General features: G+C 38.4%; 1 protein-coding gene across 3 annotated transcripts in view; it reads right to left on the bottom strand.

Moving 5' to 3' along the window:
* The window catches only part of LOC127805847 (uncharacterized), a 65,917-nt gene that overhangs the window by 38,938 nt on the left and 4,121 nt on the right, over positions 1–22,858 (bottom strand). For all 3 annotated transcript variants that reach the window (XM_052342653.1, XM_052342655.1, XM_052342654.1), the window contains exon 2: positions 16,399–16,526. In XM_052342653.1, the coding sequence (XP_052198613.1) occupies positions 16,399–16,526 (128 nt within the window). The remainder of the gene's footprint in view (positions 1–16,398; positions 16,527–22,858) is intronic.

Raw genomic sequence — 22,858 nt, 5'->3', positions numbered from 1 at the left:
ACTGAGAGAGAAAAGTCTAGCAGATAGCCTTTGTAATTTCCAAGTGATAGCTCGATCAACAGTTGTGAGTGTTATACCGATTGTGATTCAAAATAGTGAAGATCTAGCCCTCTAATTTCAGTCTGGATGTAGGTTCACCGGTCCACAAGTGATCCGAACCAGATAAAATCCTTGGTCTCTTTGTGTGTGTGTGTTGTTCTTTCTATCATATTTTCTTATTCTGTTATTCCTGTGTGAGAGCTGTGAGTTCTTGAGGGTTTGGATTGTGTGTGGGATGCTTGTTTTTCCAACAATCTGATATCAAAGTAAGGTGTACACAATCAAGAAGTCAAGAATTGTCACAAGGTGAAGAATTAGAAGTTCAATCAAAGACACGGCTTCATCTTCGTCTGCTTCAAGATATGATATTGAGAAATTTGACGCGCAAAATGATTTTACCCTTTGGAAGATGAGATGTGTGCCCTCTTCAGCAATCTTAGCCTAGAGGAAGCACTAAAGGGGGAAGCCAAGATGCCAAAGACATACTCGACAAATCAAAAGAAGGAAATTCTGAGTTTAGGCGACAAGGTGCTGAGGGAGGTTTCGACTGCAAAGATATGGCTCAAATTGGAGAGCCTATACATGACGAAGTCCTTGTCAAGCCAGTTATATTTAAAGGCAACATTCTTTACCTTTAAAATGAACGATGGACAAAGGTTACAAGATCATATAGATGAGTTTAATAAACTCTATTTAGATCTTGAGAATATAGATGTTAAGTATGAAGATGAGGACAAGGCATTAGTCTTGCTCTATTCTTCACCTAGATCATATGAAACCTTTGTTGATATCCTAAAGCACGGTAGAGACACTCTATCATTAGATGATGTAATAGGGGCCCTAAATTCTAAGGAATTATAGTACAAAGTAGAAGGAAAGCATTCTCCAGGAGATGCACTTACTGTAAAATTAAGGACAAAAAAAGAGACACTAGGGGAAGAGGTAGGTCAAGAGCTAGAAAGAAAGTAATAAAGTGTTATTACTGTCATGAGGAAGGGCATATTAAGAAAAATTGCCCTAAGAAGAAAAAAGGATCTTCAAGAAAGAAGTAATTTTGATGGTGGAGTCAACATATGTGAATTCGGGTATGATAGTGTAGATGCTTTGGTGGTTTCAAAAAAAGCTGAAAATGAGGTATGGATAATAGATTCAGGTTGTTCATACCACATGACACCAAAGAAGCATTGGTTCTTAAAATATCAAGAAAATAATGGAGGACAATTACTACTAGGAAATGATCATGAATGCAGAGTGTTAGGGATTAAAGATGCATGATGGTTCTTGTAGAACTCTATCGTCGATTAGGCATGTTCCAGAATTAAAGAGAAATTTAATTTCTCTTGGAGAACTAGACAAAAATGGCTATAATTTTAAAGGTAATGGTGGAGTCGAGAGTCTCAAGAGGGTCCTTAATATGTATGAGAGCCTCATTGTAGAATGGCATATACATTCTGCAAGCTACCACTTTTGGGGAAGCTATAGTGGCAAGTAGTAAGGCTCAAATACAATCTAAGTTGTGGCATTTAAGGATGTCACGCATTAGTGAACAAGGACTAAGAGAACTATCAAAGCAAGGCATCCTACATCATGATTAGGTTGCAAGACTTGATAAGTGTGAGTCCTGCATCTTTGGCAAATCTGCTAAGGTTAAGTTTAGTAAGAAGGCAATACATTCCTCTAAGGCACCATTAGATTATATCCATTCAGACCTTTGAGGACTTGCTCAAACCCTATCTCATGGAGGTTCTAGGTATTTCCTCTCTATTATTGATGATTTTTCAAGAATGGTTTGGGTGTACGTCTTAAAATCAAAGGATCATACATTTGAAGCTTTTAAGACATGGAAGACTATGGTTGAAAATCAAAAAGGGTAGAAGCATTAAGACTACTAGGACAAACAATGGCTTAGAATTCTACAATAGGGAATTTACATAATTATGTAATGATAGTGGGATGGTAAGGCACCTAACTGCCCATGGAAATCCAAAGCAAAATGGTTTGGCTGAGAGAATGAATAGAACTCTACTTAAAATAATAAGATGCATGTTATTTCATGCAAACCTACCTAAGACATTTTGGGAGGAAGCAGTGTCAACTACAGCATATGTGATCAATAGATCACAATCTGCTGCTATTGAGTTTAAAACCCCCTATGAAATGTCAACAAGTCACAAGCCAAATTTAGATCACTTGCAAGTATTTAGATGCTTAGCCTATGCTCATGTAAAGCAACGTAAGCTAGAACCTAGAGCAAAGACATGTTTATTTATAGGTTATCCTACCAGTGTAAAGGGTTACAAATTGTGGAATTTGGAGTCCGAAGGACCAAGAAATATTGTGAGTAGGGATGTGACATTTGATGAGCAGGCTACTATGAAGAAGGTTAAAACATATGATCAACCAGACCTAGAAGGAAAACCTAAGTCAATAGATGTGTGTCGCAGGGAATAATTCATGAAAATGATTTATATACACCCCATGATCAGGATACTGCCCATCAAGAGGAAAGTGATGTTGACTTTAATGCAGATTACCAACCAGAAACTCAAAGATATAATGTGGATAGGGATAGGCAAAGGAGGAGTTGTAGACCACCTCTTAGATATGGGTTCTCAGACCTTGTTTCTTATGCACTAAAAAGTGCATCAGAGGTAGTAGGGGATGAACCATTGACATTTGAAGAAGTAGCGAAATCTAAGGAATCTCATAAGTGGATGGAAGCCATGAAGTCAGAAATCAAATCCTTGAGAAAGAATCAGATTTGGACTCTGATTGATAAGCCTCAAGGACAGCAAATTGTGGGCTGTAAATGGTTATATAAGATAAAAGAAGGGGTTGGAAGTAATCCTAAACCAAGGTATAAGGCTAGGTTGGTGGCAAGAGGGTTCACACAAGTCCCTAGTAAAGACTTTAATGAGGTATTCTCACCAATTGTGAGACATACCTCTATCTGAGTGTTGCTTGCTATGACAGCACATCTAAACCTAAATTTGGAACAAATGAATGTAACCACAGCATTCCTTCATGATGATCTAGAGGAAAGGTAGAGCAGGTATGTTTACTAAGAAAATCTCTTTATGGACATAAGCAATCTCCAAGATAATGGTATAAAAAGGTTGATATGGTTATGCTAAACCAGGGATATGCTAGGAGTTCCTATGATTGTTATGTATATTTCAAACATGTATCAACTAGTATTTCAATTTATCTACTCTTATATGTGGATGACATGCTGATGGCTAGTCAATCTGATAAGGAAATTCAGCAATTAAAGCTGAAGTTAAAACTAGCATTTGAGATGGAGTTAGGGTAAGCAAGGAAAATACTAGGGATTGAAATCACTAGAAATAAACAACAAAGAAGGTTTTGTCTGTCACAAAAAACCTATCTAGAAAAATTGATTAAGAAGTTTGGTATGGCAGATGCAAAGGCAGTAAATATACCATTTGCTCAGCATTTTAAGTTGTCCTCTGATCAATCTCCTAAGGATGAGGAAAGTAGTGAGGAGATGAAGGACATACCTTACTTTAGTGTTGTGAGTAGCCTAATGTACAGCATGGTCTGTACTAGGTCTAATCTGGCTCATGCAATGACTGTTGTGAGTAGATTCATGGCAAATCCAGGTAAGGCACACTGGAATGCAGTTAAATGGGTGTTTAGATATCTTAAGGGAACTAGTGACATGGTTTTGTCCTATGGTGGAGCTAAAATAGAGGAAACAACAAGTATTTTGGGTTATTCAAATGCTAACTACTAACTATGCAGTGTATTTGGATAAAAGGAGGTCCACAACAGGTTACATGTTTTAAGTTATGGAACTCCACAGTTAGTTGTAAAGCAAGCCTCCAACATGTGGTGGCTTTGTCAACAACTACTGAGGTTGAATACATAGCTGTTTCAGAGGCAATAAAGGAGGCTCTATGGCTAAAAGGATTGGCAAGTGAGCTTCTTGGGACATTAGTAGATGCCACTTTGATGTGTGATAGTCAAAGTGCCATACATTTGTTTAAGAATCAGGATCATCAAGAAAGGACCAAACATATTGATATCCGTCACCATTTTATCAGGCAAATCTTGGATAAAAAGGAGATAAATCTGGTAAAGATTGCAGGTGATGAAAATGCAGCAAACATGTTCACTAAGTCAGTCCCTATGGCAAAATTGAAGCGCTGTTTGGAGCTACTCCAGGTAGTCAAAAAGGTCTAAAAAGAAGACTAGGGAAGTTTTTTGAAGAGGGCAGATATATATTTTTGGGTGAAGTCTAAGCTTATGCAAATGGTGGAAATTTGTTAAAAGTTTGCCTAAGATTAGTCTTATAGCACTGAAATATCTACAAATCAGAAGAATCCAAGCCGAAAGAAGCCCAGTAATTTAAAGTAGTTAGAAGTTGTAACGGTAACTACCATTAACGATAACTATTGGCTTATTTCTTGTAAAACCCACCTCTATACTTTATAAATAAACGGCTGGGTTGAGTCTTTTGATTAGTATCATTTTTGTAATCATGTACTGAGAGAGAAAAGTCCAGCAGATAGCCTTTGTAATCTCTGAGTGATAGCTCAATCAAGAGTTGTGAGTGTTGTACCGATTGTGATTCAAGATAGTGAATATCTAATCCTCAGATTTCAGTCTAGATGTAGGTTCATCGATTGTGATGCCTTGACCCCACTACCGAGTGCCACCGTAACCCACAGTTACACTATAGGCCTACATCGAGAGCCGGCTATGCCTTGCCAACATAAAGTATTAAAATAATATGGACGCCCTGAATGGGGTCCAGGCTTCACTGCCCCCGACTAATGAGAACTCGGGTTTAAAATACTTATGCAACGAAAATTTACCCGATTCTCGAACCTGATTAAGCCTTTAAAATATAAATACAATTTCATATAAAATAAATAAATACCAACATGCCCAACAGTCAAGCATGACCGGTTCACACACTCATAGAGTTACTCATAGCAGGAACTTTAACTTAATCCAAACCAAATTTTATTTAATTTATTGTTGTCTCCCATAGTCAAATACAGGACATAAATTACACAAACGACACAAGGCTTGACTCACATTCTTACTGCTCGCAATTACTGTTAACCGACAACTTTTCCATCAGTACCGCTTTTCCTTTCTTAGATCCCGAATCATCTATTGGGTTAATGGGGGGTAAAGGGGTGAGTCCGGGGACTCAGTAAACGCAATATGCAATGCAGTAAATTAATGAGCATGACATCATAGATAAAAATAATGAAGTGCATGCAAACCCGTCCACCGCACCTATCTCAGGCTGTAGGTGGCCCCTAGTGGTTCCATCTATAACCCCGTCCTAGGACTCTCATGGTCAACAATCCACTGCCCCATGCCTATACACTTTCTCAATATCTTATGCAAGCCATAACAAAAGAAATTTACACAAAGAGCATATTAAACCCTTACCTTTTAATTATTTGATGCTTGGTGATCAACTCTATTGCACAAACTGATAACATACCCGTAACACTCTTATCACAATTATACATATACATAAGGCTAAGTAATTAATTAATTAGCCATTGTCTAAATTCAGTAGTTCGACTAATTTACCAATTTAACTAATTAATTTAGCTTACTAAACCAATTAATTAAATTAAACTTCAACCTAACCACTAATTAAAATAAATTTAACTCAATTAAACTAATTAAATTACGTATTAAACCTAATTACCTCATTGCCAAGCTTCGCTTCACGGACCCATCCTCTCCTCTCTCCATCACTTCATGTCTTGCTCCCTTTCAATTACACTCAGCCTCCTTATATAGAGGTCCCCCCCCCCCCCCCCCCTCGCGCAATTCCATTGTGGGTTAAGCCCACTGTTGCCCTTTAATTTAATTAAATATGTACATGGTTGGGGTAAATCCTTGGGGGCCAAGGCTATGCCAGAAGCTGCCATGTGGCAGCAAGAAAAGAGAGAGCAGGTGGCTGGAGCAGCAAAGGGCCACGTGGGCCCGCGTGGCCGCGCGCACGGATGCCATCTAGCGCCCTGAAACGGCGCTGTTTGGTGCCTGTGCAGCTGGGAAAAAATTCCAGCTGCTCTTGTGCGCCTGCCATGAATCGATCCCCCGCCTCCCACCTGCACACACGCACTTACAACCACTGCTCTAGCTGCCTTCTTCATTTAAATACCATCTTCCATTAAATTTAAACCATTTCTCATCCCATCTACTTTAACCCCATACTTTCAAAAATTAATGCATACACCCAACACTCCATTTCTCCTTATTCCACTCATGGCCCAAACATTTCCAAAAATCCATCAAATCAATGCATTTCATTCTTTCATTATTTTCATAAATATTCTCGCATTAAATGATTAATTATCCTAATTACCCATTTTCTCAAAACCACACACATAACTTGATAAATCTCCCTAAAACCCATACATTAATTATTTGTAAAGTCAGGGATGTTACACCAATCCATAGGTGATCCAAACCAGGATAAAATCCTTGACCTCTTTGTGTGTGTGTGTTGTTCTTCTTGTGTGAGAGTTGTGAGTTCTTAAGGGTTTGGATTGTGTGTGGGACGCTCATTTTTCCAACACTTTCAACCACCCTATCTTTTCTTTTTAAACTTAAACATCCAATATGCCATCTTTATGATCTCCGGCAATCCCAATTAAGCTAGTGAGTAGATATTATCTATTCCTAACTTGGAAATTAATGCTTGAAATTGGGGATTATTGATTCCTTTGGTAAACACATTTGCTAACTGTGATCCTAAACGCATATATGGAGTACAAATGAGACCGTTGTCCAGTTTTTCCTTGACAAAGTGTCGGTTAACTTCTATGTGTTTTGTTCGATCATGTTGTACAAAATTATGTGTTATACTGATAGCTGACTTATTGTCATGGTAGAGCTTCATAGGACCGTCCCACTTAATTCTTAAGTCTTCCAAGATAATCTTTAGCCATAGTAATTCACATATACCTTGTGTCATAACTCAAAATTCATATTCAACACTTGATCTTGCAGCAACATTTTACTTCTTGCTTCTCCATGTGACTAGATTCCCTCCAACAAAGGTGTAATACCCAGAAGTAGATCTTCTACCCGTCACTAAACTTGTATAGTCTGTATCGGTATAAGCTTCAGGTGTAATCTCAGTATGCTTTTTAAACAGTATACCTTTCCCAAGAGTCCCTTTTAAGTAATGCAATATTTTGTAAACTACCTGTAAATGTATTTTCTTTGGGTTATGCATAAATTGACTCACAACGCTTACTGCATAGGCAATGTTTGGGTGTGTATGAGATAGATAGATCAGTCAGCCAACAAGCTTTTGATACACCTCTCTATCTACTGTTATGTCCCCCTCAACTTCTCCAAGTTTGTGGTTTTGATTTATAGGTGAATTAATCAGTTTGCATGCCAACTTTACTATATCCCTAAAGAGGTCAGTAATGTACTTTTGCTAAGAGATAAAGATCTCTATCTTGGAACGAGCCACCTCAATTCCTAGGAAGTACTTAAGATTTTTGAGCTCTTTGATTTCAAATTCCCTTTTTAAGTTATGTCCTAGACTATGCCTTTCATGTTGACCATTCCTAGTTATTATTATGTCATCCACGTATACAATGAGAGCTGCGACTTTGCCTGAGCCTAAATGCTTGATAAACAAAGGGTGGTCTCCTTGGCTTTATTTGTAGCCCACATTTCCCATTACTTTAGTAAACCTTCCAAACCAGGCCCTAGGTGACTGCTTCAAACCATAGAATGCTTTTTTAATCTTGCATACTTTATTGGGAGCTATATTTTTAGCATACCCAAGTGGGATTTCCATATATATTTCCTCCTCAAGGTCTCCATGTAAAAAGGCATTTTTTTATGTTAAATTGTTGAAGTGGCCAATCAAAGTTCGTAGCTAGGGATAACAAAATTATCACCATGTTCATTTTTGTTACTAGAGCAAATGTCTCTTGATAGTCTATTCCATATGTCTGTGTACCCTTTTGCTACTAGCATTGCTTTGTACCTTTCTAATGTTCCATCTACTTTATACTTCACCATGTATACCCACTTGCTTTGTACCTTTCTTTAAACTTACCTTTTCAAAATCTTCTACTAATTCATTAAAAGCATCATATAGTTCTTCTAGAGTAAATTTCGAAATAGACAAGTTTGAAAGATTTGATGATACCTCATCTTCTTCTTTGGCCATGAGACATAAATTGGCCACTTCATGGTCACTTGCTTCGTCACTAGATGAGTCCCCATCACTCCAAGCAACAAGTGCCGCCTTCTTGATCTTTCTTGAGCTTTTCTTTAAGGACGGACACTCTGACCTTATGTGACCTAGTTTCTTGCATTCAAAACACCGAATATCATTAGACACACCTTCCTCTTTATATTTTTTTATCCCTTTTTAAGTTCATTCTTTGATTAAATTTACCTCTTTTCAAAAATTTGTTAAATTTCCTAATCAATAATGTTATATCCTCATCATAACTATTTACACTATCCTCTTGATCTTTAGCTACTTTAAATGCCAAGTTTTTCATCTTTTTGGATTCATCACCTATATCTCTCTTTAACATGATTTCATGTGTCATAAGTGATCCTAGCAAGATATCAAATGATAGAGTATCTAAATCCTTGGCTTCGTTAATTGTGGTTACCTTCAGATCCCAATCCCTTGGAAGGCTTCTAAGGATCTTTCTTACCTTTCGCCATTAGAATAGACCTTCCCCAAGGACTCTAAACCAGTGATGATATCATTGAATCAGGTGAACATGTCTTTGATAGATTCGTCTTCCTTCATGGAAAATAACTCATAATCATGGGTTAGCAAATTTATTTTTGTCTCTTTTACCTGTTTTGTCCCCTCATATGTTATCTCCAATTTGTCCAAAATTTCTTTGGTCATTTTGCATGTTGACACCGAGTTGAATTCTTCGGCACTCAATGCACAAAACAACATGTTCATTGCTTTGGCATTAACCTCCATTCCCTTTCTTTCTTTATCGGTCCAATCTTCGATTTTCTCAATGTTGGGTGTGTTACAAACCTAGGGGTATAAGGGACAATTGGGCTATAACTACAGTAACTAACAGGGGGGGTGAATACTGTTAGGGAGTTATAAGGGTTAACTAAATGTTATTAGGGAGTTACAGAGCTGTTAGAAGAGTGCCTTTAAGAAGGTGGGTGTAATAGTAGTAAGCAGCTTTTGGAATAAGAGTACTCTATATTTCCCTCTCAAATTCTTTCCTCTCTCTATTTTCCCCAAATCCCATTCTTTTCTTGGTAATTCTCCAAAGAATTACCTAATTGACCAACCCTCCATTTGAGGTTGTGTCCATTTGGTATCAGAGCTGGTGATTCCCAGCAACTTCAAGGCGTCATCTGAAGACAAAAGCGAAGTTTTGATGGACAACAATAGATTGAAGTGAGACCAACAACTAGGAGGTGACAATTGTTCCTAGGCTATAAACTCGATCGCTCTCGAAAGGCAGTAATAAAGCCAATTGAATTCCATTGCCGATTCAGCAAAGGAGAGCCTAGCGGATTTTGGGCTATGATTTTTGTGCCATCTCTCAAATTGCAACTGGGCGAACGAAGAAGAATCAAGACTGATTGGTTGAACAAAGAAGAATCGAGACTTGAAGATTAGTCTCAGCTGTGATCAAAGGCGACTCTCGGCGAAAGTGCTAGCAATTCTTGTCGACGTGTGAAGGCAAGCAAGAGCAGCGATCCAGGGAAAGGAAGAACTAAGGGACGCGAGTAAGAGCAGCAATCAAGATTGTTGGAATTGGCTAAGACGACAGTTGCTATAGGGCTTAACGAGTTTGGAATCAGCTATTTCAAGATGGCTAAAGGAACTCGGATGAAGTAGTTGGAAGTCCAGATGGAGGCATTAGAAGTCAGGATGTTGAAGATGTAGGAAGCCATGGTTCGAAGCCGAGAGGACATTTTGGCTATCAAAGACAACGTTCGGGAAATGGAGAAGAATCGAGAAGCGGTGGAATAGTACGAGCAAAAGATTAATAGCATGTTCAACATGCACTGCCCTAGTTTCGTTTTCCATCGAATTTCCCTCCAAGAACGGGTGGGGACCCAATCTCAATTCGTGACGGCATCCTTCCTTGGCTAGATGAGGGTCGAGAACATGAGATCAAATCACCTTGGAGCAAGGCAGCCAAGTAAAAGGAATTTCCCCTTACACTTTAGTTCATACCCCCATGCCCTGATTGGAAATACCAGTATTTGAAGGTTTGAAACCATGGTGGTGGATCCGCTGTTGTGAACGGTTTTTCGAATTTTACTAAATTAACGAGGAACAGAAGGTAACGGTGGCAGCAACCTATCTCAATGATACGGTTGATTCACAGTATCAAGGGTGGGCGCAAGACAAGGGAAATACACTAAATTGGATGGAATTTGCGAAAGGAACTTTGTGAGAAGTTTGGAGAAATAAATAAGTCCGATGTAGTTGAAGAATTCAATAAATTGAAGTAGGAGGGTTCGGTGATCAATTACCAGGTGAAGTTTGAAAAATTGAGGGAGTTATTGCCTATTGATAAGGTTTTAGTGCAAAAAGATGATGATTGTAGAGTGATGCTTAAAAATATCAAAAAAATGAATGATAAGTGCGAAAATGACACAAGCAATTTATAGTGGTTCAACTCAAACAGCCTAATCCACTACCTTAGCTCCTCACAAATGATTTTCAACAATCACTAAAACCTCCTACTTGATCCCAAGTAGACCCTCTAAAACAACAACTAGGATTACAACCTTTTACTTAACAAAGTAGGCCCTCTAGCAACCTTGCTAGGCAATATACAAGATTTTACACAAGAGATGATCTGAGAGATAAATCTCTTAGTTACAATGTTACACACACAAAGAAGACAAAGGGTTTATCCTGGTTCGGATCACCTTCAGGATCGATAACCCTACGCCCAGACTCAATCTGAGGGCTATGGCTTCTACTATCTTGAAAACATAATCAGTACACTACACTCACAACTCTTGATCGAACTATCCTCCCAGAGATTACAAAGGCTAAGGCTAGACTTTTCTCTCTTCACAGTACACGATTACAAGATACAATGAACCAGTAGTAAAGATTCAACCCCGGCTATCTATTTATAAAATATAGAGACGGATATTACAAGAAATAACATAACTAACCGATAGTTATTGTTACAAACATCTAACTACTTTTAATAACCGGTCTTCATAAGGCTTAATTTCTTCTGGTCTTTAAATTCTTTCATGCCATAGGACTAATCTTAGGCAAACTCTAACACAAATGATACACAGAGCCTTTTTGAGAGAAAAAATTGAAATCATTAGAGCACTTGAAAAGAATAGCAAAATTTGAAGCTTGCAATGGTTTCTCTAGTCCCTCAAATGCACTATCTTGCTAGTATTTATAGGTTTCTCATGGCCTTAGAATTTATTAGCCGTTAGTCACATTTAATGCTTTGCAAAACTAGCCGTTAAAGACATTTACGATGAAAACAGTTGACAGGTTCAAAGAAATAATCAACTGGTTAGAAGAAAACCTAAAGAAATGGTCGACTGGGATGAAGACGGTCAATCGATTTTGATGTAGTAATGGTCGATCGGGGTTGGCCAAGAGCCTACATCAGACCGGTCGACTGGCTTGGAAAGCTAGTCGACAGCTCAAGCACAAACGGTCAACCGAGATGCATAAACGATCGACAACTTGGCCTTTTATTTTAAAAGGCATGGTTTTGATATTCAAGTGCTACATGACAAAATTTGATTTATCAAATATAAAAGATTATTTTTACAGTAAAACTTGTTTTTCCGAATGCCATCAAGTATATTGGAAACATGCTTTGGCATTGGATGATTTTCATTTTGGTTGCACCAAATAAAGAGTCATTAAAAGATGTTTTTCATCATCAAAACAATATCAAACAACAAAACAACATGACTGCCTTCTCAGACGCCTGCAACTGCCGCCGACCGCCTATTCCTTTAGTCTTTTCCCTATCTAGTCACCTACACCAATGGCGGTGACGGCGTCCATCTCAATGACCGCAACTCCTAATCTTTTTCATCTTCTCCATACAACTTTGTGGCTACATGGCTACTATTGACGGAGACAATGACGACAATGGAGATCAAGGGGAGGAAGGCGACGGCCAACAACGGTGGCCAATGGTGGCGATAGTGGCAGTGGAATTGAAAGAGCCAAAAACAAGAAAAAGTTGAAATTGAAATTGGAGAATGAAATCAAGGGTTTCTCAATTTTGATTAAAGGGGATTTATGGCTTAAGGGCCTATTTAGCTCTCTTTGAAATAAAAAGCACTTTTGGCCTTAACGTCTATTTGGTTCACTTTAGCTTAAAAAGCATTTTTGGCTTAAGGCCTTGTTTGGTCATTTTTGGCCCAGCTGTATTTTTTATTAAATTCCTTTTAAAACATTTTTCTGAATTATTTTTATAATAATTTTAATTTAGAAAATTTTATTGTTATTAGTTAACAATAATAATATTGTTATTAGTTAACAATAGTAATCATTTATTGTGGCATTTTTTTAGATTATTAGTTAACCACAAGTGGATTAGTCCATAACATACATTTTGCTTTATACAAAATTGCTTAAAAAATTATTTGTAAAATTCTTAATCTACCATTTTTCCTTTAACTCGTTTTTAAGAAAATGGTTCGAGCAAGAACCCCAGTACACATCTGGACTCCACCTCAAAGGTTCAAGTTATGGAAATGAAGAGTGTTGCAATTGAGTACTGTCGATACTCAATATTTCACTCAAATACTCACCAAAACACTCACAACACATGCACGAATTAGAAAGTAAAATAAAGACAGAATTGAAATAAGTAAAGAAGATCAAACCACAATTGATGCACACCGATTTTTACCCTGGTTCATGCAATGAAAATGGCACTACATCTAGCAACCTCCAGTGAGAGAACAATCCACTAAGAATAAATAGAAATCAGTACAATAGAATTCCTCTCCCTCTCATAAAACCCGAGTACAATACTCTCAAAAAATCTAACTATCCTTCTCACAGCTCTCTCTCTTTTCACTGTACTCGTATAAGAGATATAGAAAATGATTGATGATCACACAACTGATCCCCTACCCTCATATTTATAGACTATGGAGCAGATTATCCTAGGGAGGTAACTGACTCTATAAAGTCTATTCTACCTCTAGTAAATACAGATATTTACAGAAATATCCGACACACTACTACCACTCGATCATCATCATCGACTCCTCTGATTTCTTCTAAGTTTCTAGCATACTAGACTCAGGCAAAACAACAACAAAGAGGCAGTTGGATGATTATTGAATGATGAAACAGCAAAGCATACATGAGCACATCATCACTGTGTGTGATATGATGCAGACCCATATTTGCTGGCTAGGGGGGGTTATGGACTCGTAGATGCCACGTGATAAAGGAGTTAATGAGCAACATTTGGGAATTAGGATTCTCAAATAAGAAATGTGGTTGGTTAGTGTTTTCTTTTATAAATGCTCATAGAAGAAGAGAGATCGTACTAGCTTTGTATCCAAGTAACATACCAATAGATATCATTAGTGATATTGCAGTTAGGACTTTTGTGTTCATTCCTTATACTGTCTCATGCTCTTACTCGAAGAGCTAGAATTATTTCTAGATAATTCTTATATCTAGTTTAATTTTGTTTTCATAGCAAATTTCTAAATAATGTGTTTATTACTTTATTTTATGAAATGAATTATTGCTGATCATTTAATCTTCGTGATTAAATATGCATGCTTTATTGTGATTAAATATGTTGGGAAAATGGTAGATTAGGAATTTGACAAACAAATTCTTTAAAGAATTTTATATAAAACAAAATGTATGTTATGGTTAACTAATAACCTCAAAAATGCCACAATAAAATTACTATTGTTAACTAATAACAATAATATTTTTCTGAGTTATTTTATGCTTATTAAAATTATTATAAACATAATTCAGAAAAACGTTTTTCTAAAAGAATTTAACCAAAAACAGGCTAGGCCAAACAACCCTTTAAAAGCCAAAATTGCCTTTTAAGTTAAAAGCGAACCAAACAGCCCTAAAAACCAGTGCTTTTTATTTTAAAGAGAGCCAAACAGGCCCTTATGCCATAAATCCCCTTTAATCAAAATCAAGAAACCCTTGATTTCATTCTCCAATTTCAGTTTCAGCATTTTCTTGTTTTTGGCTCTTTGAATTCCACTGCCACTATCACCACCATTGGCCACCATCGTCAGCCACCGCCTTCCTCCCCTTGATCTCTGTTGTCGTCATCGTCACCGTCACCGTCAATAGTAGCCACGAAGTTGCGCGGAGAAGATGAAAAAGACAAGCACTCACGATCACTGAGACGCATGTCGTCGGCATCATTGATGAAGGTGACCAGACACAAAGAAGACTAAGGGAATAGGCGGTCGACGGTGGTTGCAGGTGTTGAAGAAGTCAATCGACGCAGAGAAGACAGACAATCATGGCAATTGTCCTCACGGAGAAGACGGCTCAACATCGACTTCTTTCTTTGGCCTTGCAAACGGCCACTGTCGACTTCCTTATCATTGACTACTGCCAGTCGATCTCTAATATTTTTTCTTTGATTTAATACACATAGATACAAGGAAAACTTTTACAATAATACGTATTCCCTCTCACACATACGCATTGAATCCTTTTTTGTACATACAAATATACATATTTTTTATGTACATACAAACATATATGTTGTATGAATATATGTATACTAATCTATTGTTCGTATATGCATCACTCGACACACACATATACACTGATAATCAACCAAAAAACAACCTTGCATGCTCTGATTACCAATGTTAAGAATATTGAAATCAAATGGTATACGAAAACCATCATTAATTGAAACCGGACTTACTTGATTTCGCACAACAGAATTGGGTTGGATCTTTGTAGGTTGAGTTACTAGTTCACAAAAGGAAATCACGAAATCGGAAATCGTTTGTTTGCCACAACCTAAAAGCCACACACACAAAGAATCTGCTATGAGAGTTCATTTCCTTCTACATAGGTCAAAACGCACATGAGCACTTCAATTTTTCTTTCAATCCTTTTCTCTCTAGCTAATTTTTCCAACAACCATTTATGTTGTATATATCACATATATATACTAGCATGCTCCTCTACCATCTGCCCACTTCCTCCACACTTGGAGAAAGTGGGTTCAACTGCCAAATTGTAGTTATTCTCCCTTTGCAACTGCACATAGCGATTGCAGATCCAAATGCTGGATCTGGATCTAGATCTAGAGCTTGTTATGGGCGGATCAACCCAAGTACGTAACGCGGATTTACTACATCTCCCACTTGTACATAATGGGCTCACATACCCATGTACTTTCATTTCTCTATAAGTTCCATAAAGGCAAATAGGTCATGCAACCAGCATACTCTTTTCTTCAAAAGCTCATTGCTATACAACTGTTAGGTATATATAGCAACTCCATTATTTAAGTAAAGTCTTGTATGTTATACCCCAGAACTATCAAATCACATTTAATCACACTTAGATCTCAATTTGATTCATCACTTGTTCAATAAACTCTGTATTCACAATTATAATTTAACAAATTATTATAATTGATCGACCTATGAATACATTCAAATGTAACACTCAAATAGATCTTTCATTCTTCCTGAAATATTTCCATCATAATTCAATTGTTTTTCCAGATATGCTCCATCCAACAGAATCATACATGGTCTTTGGTAGCATTCCAAGATAGTTGCATCGAATCATAACTTTTAGAAACAGTTAAAGATCAAAGGGTATTTTACGAGATCATTGTGACCTCAAGGGTCTCACACAGCTAAAAGAAAAGATCCATGTCTTTTGTTACCATGTTTAGGTCAAACTTTGCACATATGGTATAAAACATGTGGTACAATATTATTCTCTTTTTCCATTTTCATATGGAAAAGATTTATGAAATAGTAGTGAATGAAGGTAATTAATATAGTTGTGTTAGATCACATAGTTGATATTGTGAAACAACCTATACAACATGGAAACACAACACAATTAAGCGAATGCATATATAGAGTACAGAGAACTCAAAAAGAAGAAATTCATACCTAGAAAATTAATAAGAAATATTATTGTGTTTCTTTTTATTGCTACCGATATTTTAAAAAGTAAAACAAAAGGGTAGAATGACATTATTCATGAAATTAAATAACAGGACCTGATTCACCAAACCAAATGATAGTATTGAATTTTTTGGGTTTGAGTATCGAACCTAATTAATTATATTGACAATGCAACTAGTTGAAAGAGTTGAACTAAATATTTACCTGCAGTGCTTGTATGTCACTCTGTAATGATGCAATAGCAGCTGTCTTCTCCTGAATGATATTATCCATCTGTTTGATGCTCTCATCCTTGCTTTTCAATTCACGGATTTTCTCATCAAGGTTGGATTCTTAAAACAAAGGAATGAAAAAGGTAAAGTAAAAAGCAAAAGCAATCTTTCATAAGTATTCAATCATCTAAGCCAAAAAAAGTTATGCATAATAGGAAAAAAAAATGCCTCGTTTACACGACAATGGGATATTTCATATTGGAGTTGGGCCTCTCTCCAACAAAATCAACAAGCTAGTCAAGGACCCATTGGTTGCACTTCCATTTTCAGTTTTTGTTTTAAAAACTATGGCAACAAAAACAAAAATTAGTGCTTAGTTGCATATTTTTGTTTTTCCACTAATTTTTGTTTTCAAAGAAGTCAAAAAAATTGAAATTTTTTGAAAAGAAATAGAAATGCTAAAGCCCAGTGTTCCTACTTTTTCCATTTCATCCCCCACCCTTCCAAAACCCAATCCTAATTCTTCAACTTTTTATTTCTTTCTCAGACTGCTTCATTATTTCAATTATTTTTCCTTCTTACTCCATAGCTTAAACCTTCATCTATCTAATTGCCCCACCTACAACCCCTCTGTGATGAACCAATCCATTAATTAAGCCATTATACTACCCTTAAAAAATTCACTAATGTTTATCTTAATTCCTTTTCTTACTCTGATACCATTAACCACCCATGTATTTTCTCACATGTCCAAGCGGATATCATCCCCCATGGATGATAGCATAATGAATACACAGTTGGAAACCTGCAGTCCCTACCATCAGGCACCAAGGCAATAATAGACTAGTGATCAACTCATTCTATTAGTGTGTTTAGGGCGATTATCTTTACCTCATTGGGGTAGATTAGGCTACATTAAACTCAGTGTTCTAAAAGGCGCTAGTCGGGCGGCAGACTGGCGCCTAGCGCCTAAGCCGCCTAGGCGCCGCGTAGAGTTTTTTTTATTTTTTATTAATATATTAACAAATATTAAAATAAATGATGTAACAACACTTGCTTGTAAATATTAAAATATTTGAAATATTAACAAAGGCAGCAACAAGGAGCAGCAAGGAGACGACTCGGATACGAGCAAATATTAAAGCTCCGTGCTGCAGCAAGAAGCAGCAACCTGCTGCTTGATGCTTGCTGCAACAGCAAGCACGCAAGCTTGCGTTGCTGCAACATGCAGCAAGGAGCAGCAAGCTTGCGTTGCTGCTTGCTGCTGCTGGTGGAGGTGGAGGAAGATGGATACATATCGGAGGAAGCGACGGCATGCGACGACAAAGCTAACAGGAATGGAAAGCGGCGACGGCAACTCTGCAACTGCAAGAGACGGTGGTGGCATGCGAGCACGAGAGAGGCGACGGTGATAGCGACTCTACAATAGACAGTCAGTCGGTGGTGGTGCGCGCGAGAGAGAAGGGGAAAAAACAATCGGCCAGGCTTCACGCAGCCATAATCGGTCAGGCGTTCAAGCGGCTAGGTGGCCGCCTTGGTCGCCTAGGCGCCGCCCGGTACCGATTAGCCAAGCCGGCGCCTAAGGTGGCCGATTAGGCCACAATCGGGGCAGCCAGAGGCCGCCTAGGCCGCGTTTTAGTTCACTGATTAAACTTAACCACTTTATTTTCCATTCATCTTTCCTTATTTCAGCTCATTGTAGGAAGACATTGCTTTCAACAGTCTACCCAACAGGCAAGTGTCATCTCTCACATTCAAAGTATCTTGCATTCTAATTTGGGTACCCTACAATGGATTGTCACTTGTCCATAGCCAAAGCTGGTTGCATTAAGCAATAGATATATTACCTAATTTTTTTTTCCAAAACTGGTTTCCCTTATTTATAATATTTTTGACATAAATATTCACTCTTCAAGGATGTAACTCAAATTCAAGATGATAGGTATTCGGTGTGGTTGACTAACAAGGCAATTATGCCAGCACCTGTCAGATCCTAGATCTGACAGAGGAATTCTCTGTTATTTGAGAGAGAATTAGGCGGGAATTTGAGAGGGAAGGGTGATTATTAGATAAATGAAGGGGAAAATCAGAGAAAAGAGAGAGAGAGAGAGTTGAGGAGGGGAATGGACTGATTCAATATTATTTCCGTGAGTTCAAATAGCTGGGTTAGTTCCTTTTATACTGCCTCAGCTTGGAATTGGCACCAAAAACGGTTGCCAAATCTTCTAGAATCAGTACAACTTATATTACAACTTGCATTCCTGGAACATTCCTCCAGTAAGCTAATTTCCCTATACAAAATAAAGGCATAGCAGCCTAAGTACCTGACAACTTCCCCCTCCATTAGCCATTTCTTGTCCTCAAGAAATGTGTAGTAGGCTAGCCAAGTAGGGAAACTGCCTCAGTAGGTCTGAAAGGTATTCCAAGTGTTGTTGTATGAGTGAAGTGAGAACCATTTGACCAACACTTGGGTGATGGGAGCTCTTTGTCTGTAGATGATCAGTCTGTCCAGGATGGCAGTAGGTGTTACTAAATCTGCTTCCTCCCTGAGGTTAGGAGGAAGGAATGGGCTGGCCACTTGTGTTCCAACTCCCTTCTTGAGTAGGGAGACGTGGAATACAGGGTGTATTTAAGATCCCTCTGGTAATTGCAAATGATAGGCCACTAGTCCTACCCTTGCAAGCACTGGGAATGGTCTATAAAACTTGGGGCTCAACTTAGACACTAGCTGCCTAGAGATAGCTCTGAGGTGTGGGTGGCTTAACTTCAAGTACACTTCCTCTCCTTCTATAAATTCCCTTTCACTACGCCTCCTATCTGTCATTTGTTTCATCCTGTTTTGTGCCTTAGCCAATTCCGTTTTCAGTAGTGTTAGGATTTCATGTCTTTGCTACATGTATGCCCTAATAGCTGCCACTGTAGTTTGTTCCCCCATAGCCGATAGAAGGGCTGGTTTGTATTCCATATAAGGGGTCATTTTAATTGAGTTGTGGTGGCAAGAATTGTACCACCACTGAGCTATGGTTAACCACTTGAGCCACCTCTTTGGTTGTAAAAAACAAAGGCATCATAGGTAAGATTCTAGACACTAATTGACCCTCTCAGACTGCCCATCTGTCTCTAGAATGTAGGCAATGTAAAGTCTTGGGGATCTTACAAGAGTTCTCGAGAATTCTGTGAATAATTCTAGAGAACACAGAGAAATTTGAAAAAGAATGAAGAGGGAGAGATAGAGATAAAAGAAATGGAGAGAGGGAATTCTCAAATTTTGAATTAATACTTCGGATGCCTTTCCTTGGGCGATCAGCCTATATTTATACCGATTCCCCAGTCACATGGAACCCATTTCCGGAATACATTCTTGCCAAAATGGTAACCGACACAGTATTAAAGAATAACTGACTACCCATCTAAGTAGTTACAATGCCTCGTGTTTTCCCTTTTATTCCCGAGTCCAACGTATTAAGTAGGTACATAACAGGTAGTGGACATGTGTAGCTTAGTGTCCATGGAGTCATGGACCTTAGTAATTCCCTCCAAAACAAACTGGTAAATACCTTATCTCTATCGGATACAATGGACCATGGAACCCCATACAACTTCACCACATTGTCCAAGAAAACTCTAGCAACATCCTGAGTTGTAAAGGGGTGGGATAAACCAAGGAAGTGACAAAATTTTGTAAATCAATCAAGCACCACCAAAATACAATCTCTACCCTCAGACCTTGGTAATCCCTCAATGAAATCAAGTCACATGAGTCCGAGCCTTCTCTGGAATTGCTAAGGGCAGCAGTAGGCCCAATTGAGCCACTATCTCATGCTTACATCTCTTAAAAACATCACAATTCATCACATAATCCATCACAAACTTCTTGATCTGCGGCTAATAGAAGATTTGTTTAACCTTTCGGTATGTATTCTGTATACCAGAGTGTCCCCCCAATGGAGATCCATGCAATGACTGAAGAATTCTGTTCTTTAGTGCCTCACACTCCCCAACCAACAGCCTGCCATTGTACCTTATCAACCTATTGGTTAGAGCATAGTCTGGCCTGCTATCCCTATTAATGCTAAGCATCTCTAATAGTTCCTTTGCCCATGTTCCCTTCTGATAACTCTCTATCACTTTCTAGAACCAATTAGGAACTACTGTTGTGATAACAGCTATCATACTCTCCTATTGGCAACGAGATAAGGCATCTGCAGTCACATTCTCCTTTCCCATTCTGAATTGTATTACATAGTCCAGCCCCATCAATTTAGCCATCCCCTTCTTCTGTAGGTGTGAATATAGCTTCTGTTGTAATAGAAATTTGAGGCTCTCATGGTCTGTTTTAATAATGAACTGCCCACCCTTTAAGTAGTGTCTCTTCTTACCCACAACCATTAGCACTGTCAAAAGTTCCTTGTCATAAATGTTGAGCCCTTGATGCCTTGAGGCTAGAGCCTGGTTAAGGAAAGCTAAGGGCCTACCCTCCTGAGATAAGACTAGCCCTATTCCCACATTATTGGCATCAATCTCAAGTGTGAAGGGCTTGCTGAAATTTGGCAGCCCAAGCATTAGCACCTCACTCATGGCTTTCTTGAGTTGCTCAAATGCCTCCTTTGCCATCTAATCCCATTTGAATCGATCCTTTTTCAATTGTTCGGTTAATGGTTTAATGAACAGCCCATAATTCTTTACAAACTTTCTGTAGTACCCAGTAAGCCCCAAGAACCCCCTTAGTGCTTTGATGGTAGTGGGCTTTAGCCATGATGTTATTGCCTCTATTTTCTTAGGATCAGTGCCAACTCCAGCCTTAGATATAATATGTCCCAGGTACTCATTCTGAGTTTGTGCAAAGGCACACTTAGACCTCTTAACGTACAACTGGTTGAATCGCAGGACCTCAAAGTAGTCCTAAGATGCTCTAAGTATTGGTTGAAGGAGGAGCTATATATTAAGATGCCATTAAAAAAGACCAACACAAATTTTCTGAGATATGGTTCAAAAATATGGTTTATAAGGGCTTGAAATGTAACAGGGGCGTTAGTAAGGCCAAAAGGCATCACAGTAAATTCATAATGGCCATGGTGTGTTCTAAAAGCAGTCTTTGAGATATCGGTTGGGTTCATTCGTATATGATGGTAGCTTGACCATAAGTCTAATTTAGAGAAGATAGAGACACGTTTGAGTTTATCAAGGAAGTCTCCAATGATGGGTATTGGGAATTTATCCTTGATAGTAATGGTGTTTAGTTGTTTGTAGTCAACACAAAAGTGCGATGTGCCATCTTTATTTTTTACCAAAAGGACGGGTGAGGCAAAAGGGCTACGGCTAGGCCTGATCATTGATTGGGACAACATGTCCCTAATTAGTCTTTCAATCTCTGTTTTTAAGTTTGGGAGGGTACTTGTATGATCTGATATTGACTAGTTCACTATTTCGTCGAAGGGGTATAGAGTGGTCCAATGGTCTATCAGGTGGAAAAGACTTAGGCTCAACAAAAGGGTCCTGATATTCAAGCAATAATAGATCAAGTAGGGTCAATTCATGTACCTGCCATGAAGCTCGAGGCTGTTTGTGGCTAGTTATTGAGATTTTCCCTTCTGATTCTCCATAGGTTTCCCATTCCTCCCTGGTTTCAATTGAGAATAGTTGGGCCACTTGGGACATTTTCTTCCACAATAGGTGTTGCAGCCTCTTTCCTTTGATCAATTTGCAAGTCCCCATCTCCATATTTCCTTAGAGAACCACCCTATTTCCCTCTTTTTCAAGGGACACTTCCATCTTATTAAAATCAAAACTGATTGGACTCACTCCCTTCATCCAATCCGCCCCCAGCATTATGTGACATCCCCCTAGTTTCAGGAGCCTCAAATCAGCTTCAAAGAGTTATCCCTGCATTTCCCAATAGAATCCCCAAAAAGCATATTTACTTATCACCTTGTTCCCATTAGCCACAATCACTAATAGTGGCCGAGTATTCAACAATTGGCACTTCATCTTCTTAGTTGTCCCCTCATCAATGAAACTGTGGGTACTCCCATTGTCGATCAAAACCATCAGTGTGCTTTCTTATACCCTACCTTCCACCTTAATTATCTTGCTAGTTGCTACTAGCCATTCCCTTAATGGCATGTAATGATATTGCCCCATTGTCTTTTTCCCCCAATTCTTCCACTAATGCCATGCCTTCCTCTTCTCCTTCTAACATTAGTAACTGCTTCTTACACTAATGCCCTGGTGAGTATTTATCACCACATTTAAAACACAACCCTACATGTCTCATCTGTTCAATGAGCTTGTCACTTGGCTGTAAGACTTGGGTAGATGATGGGGCTACTTGATATTTAACTCTTGTTCCGGCCTTCAAGGGTTCCCTTCCTTGTAACCTCCCACCATATTGTGTTAACCCTTGAGTTCCTCTCTTACTCTACCCCCTTTGTTTCCTCATAAGTGCCTTGTTA

This window comes from Diospyros lotus, chromosome 7 (genome assembly GCF_014633365.1).
Source record: "Diospyros lotus cultivar Yz01 chromosome 7, ASM1463336v1, whole genome shotgun sequence".
Classification (NCBI taxonomy): domain Eukaryota; kingdom Viridiplantae; phylum Streptophyta; class Magnoliopsida; order Ericales; family Ebenaceae; genus Diospyros; species Diospyros lotus.
This window is presented reverse-complemented; position numbering and strand designations above follow the sequence as displayed.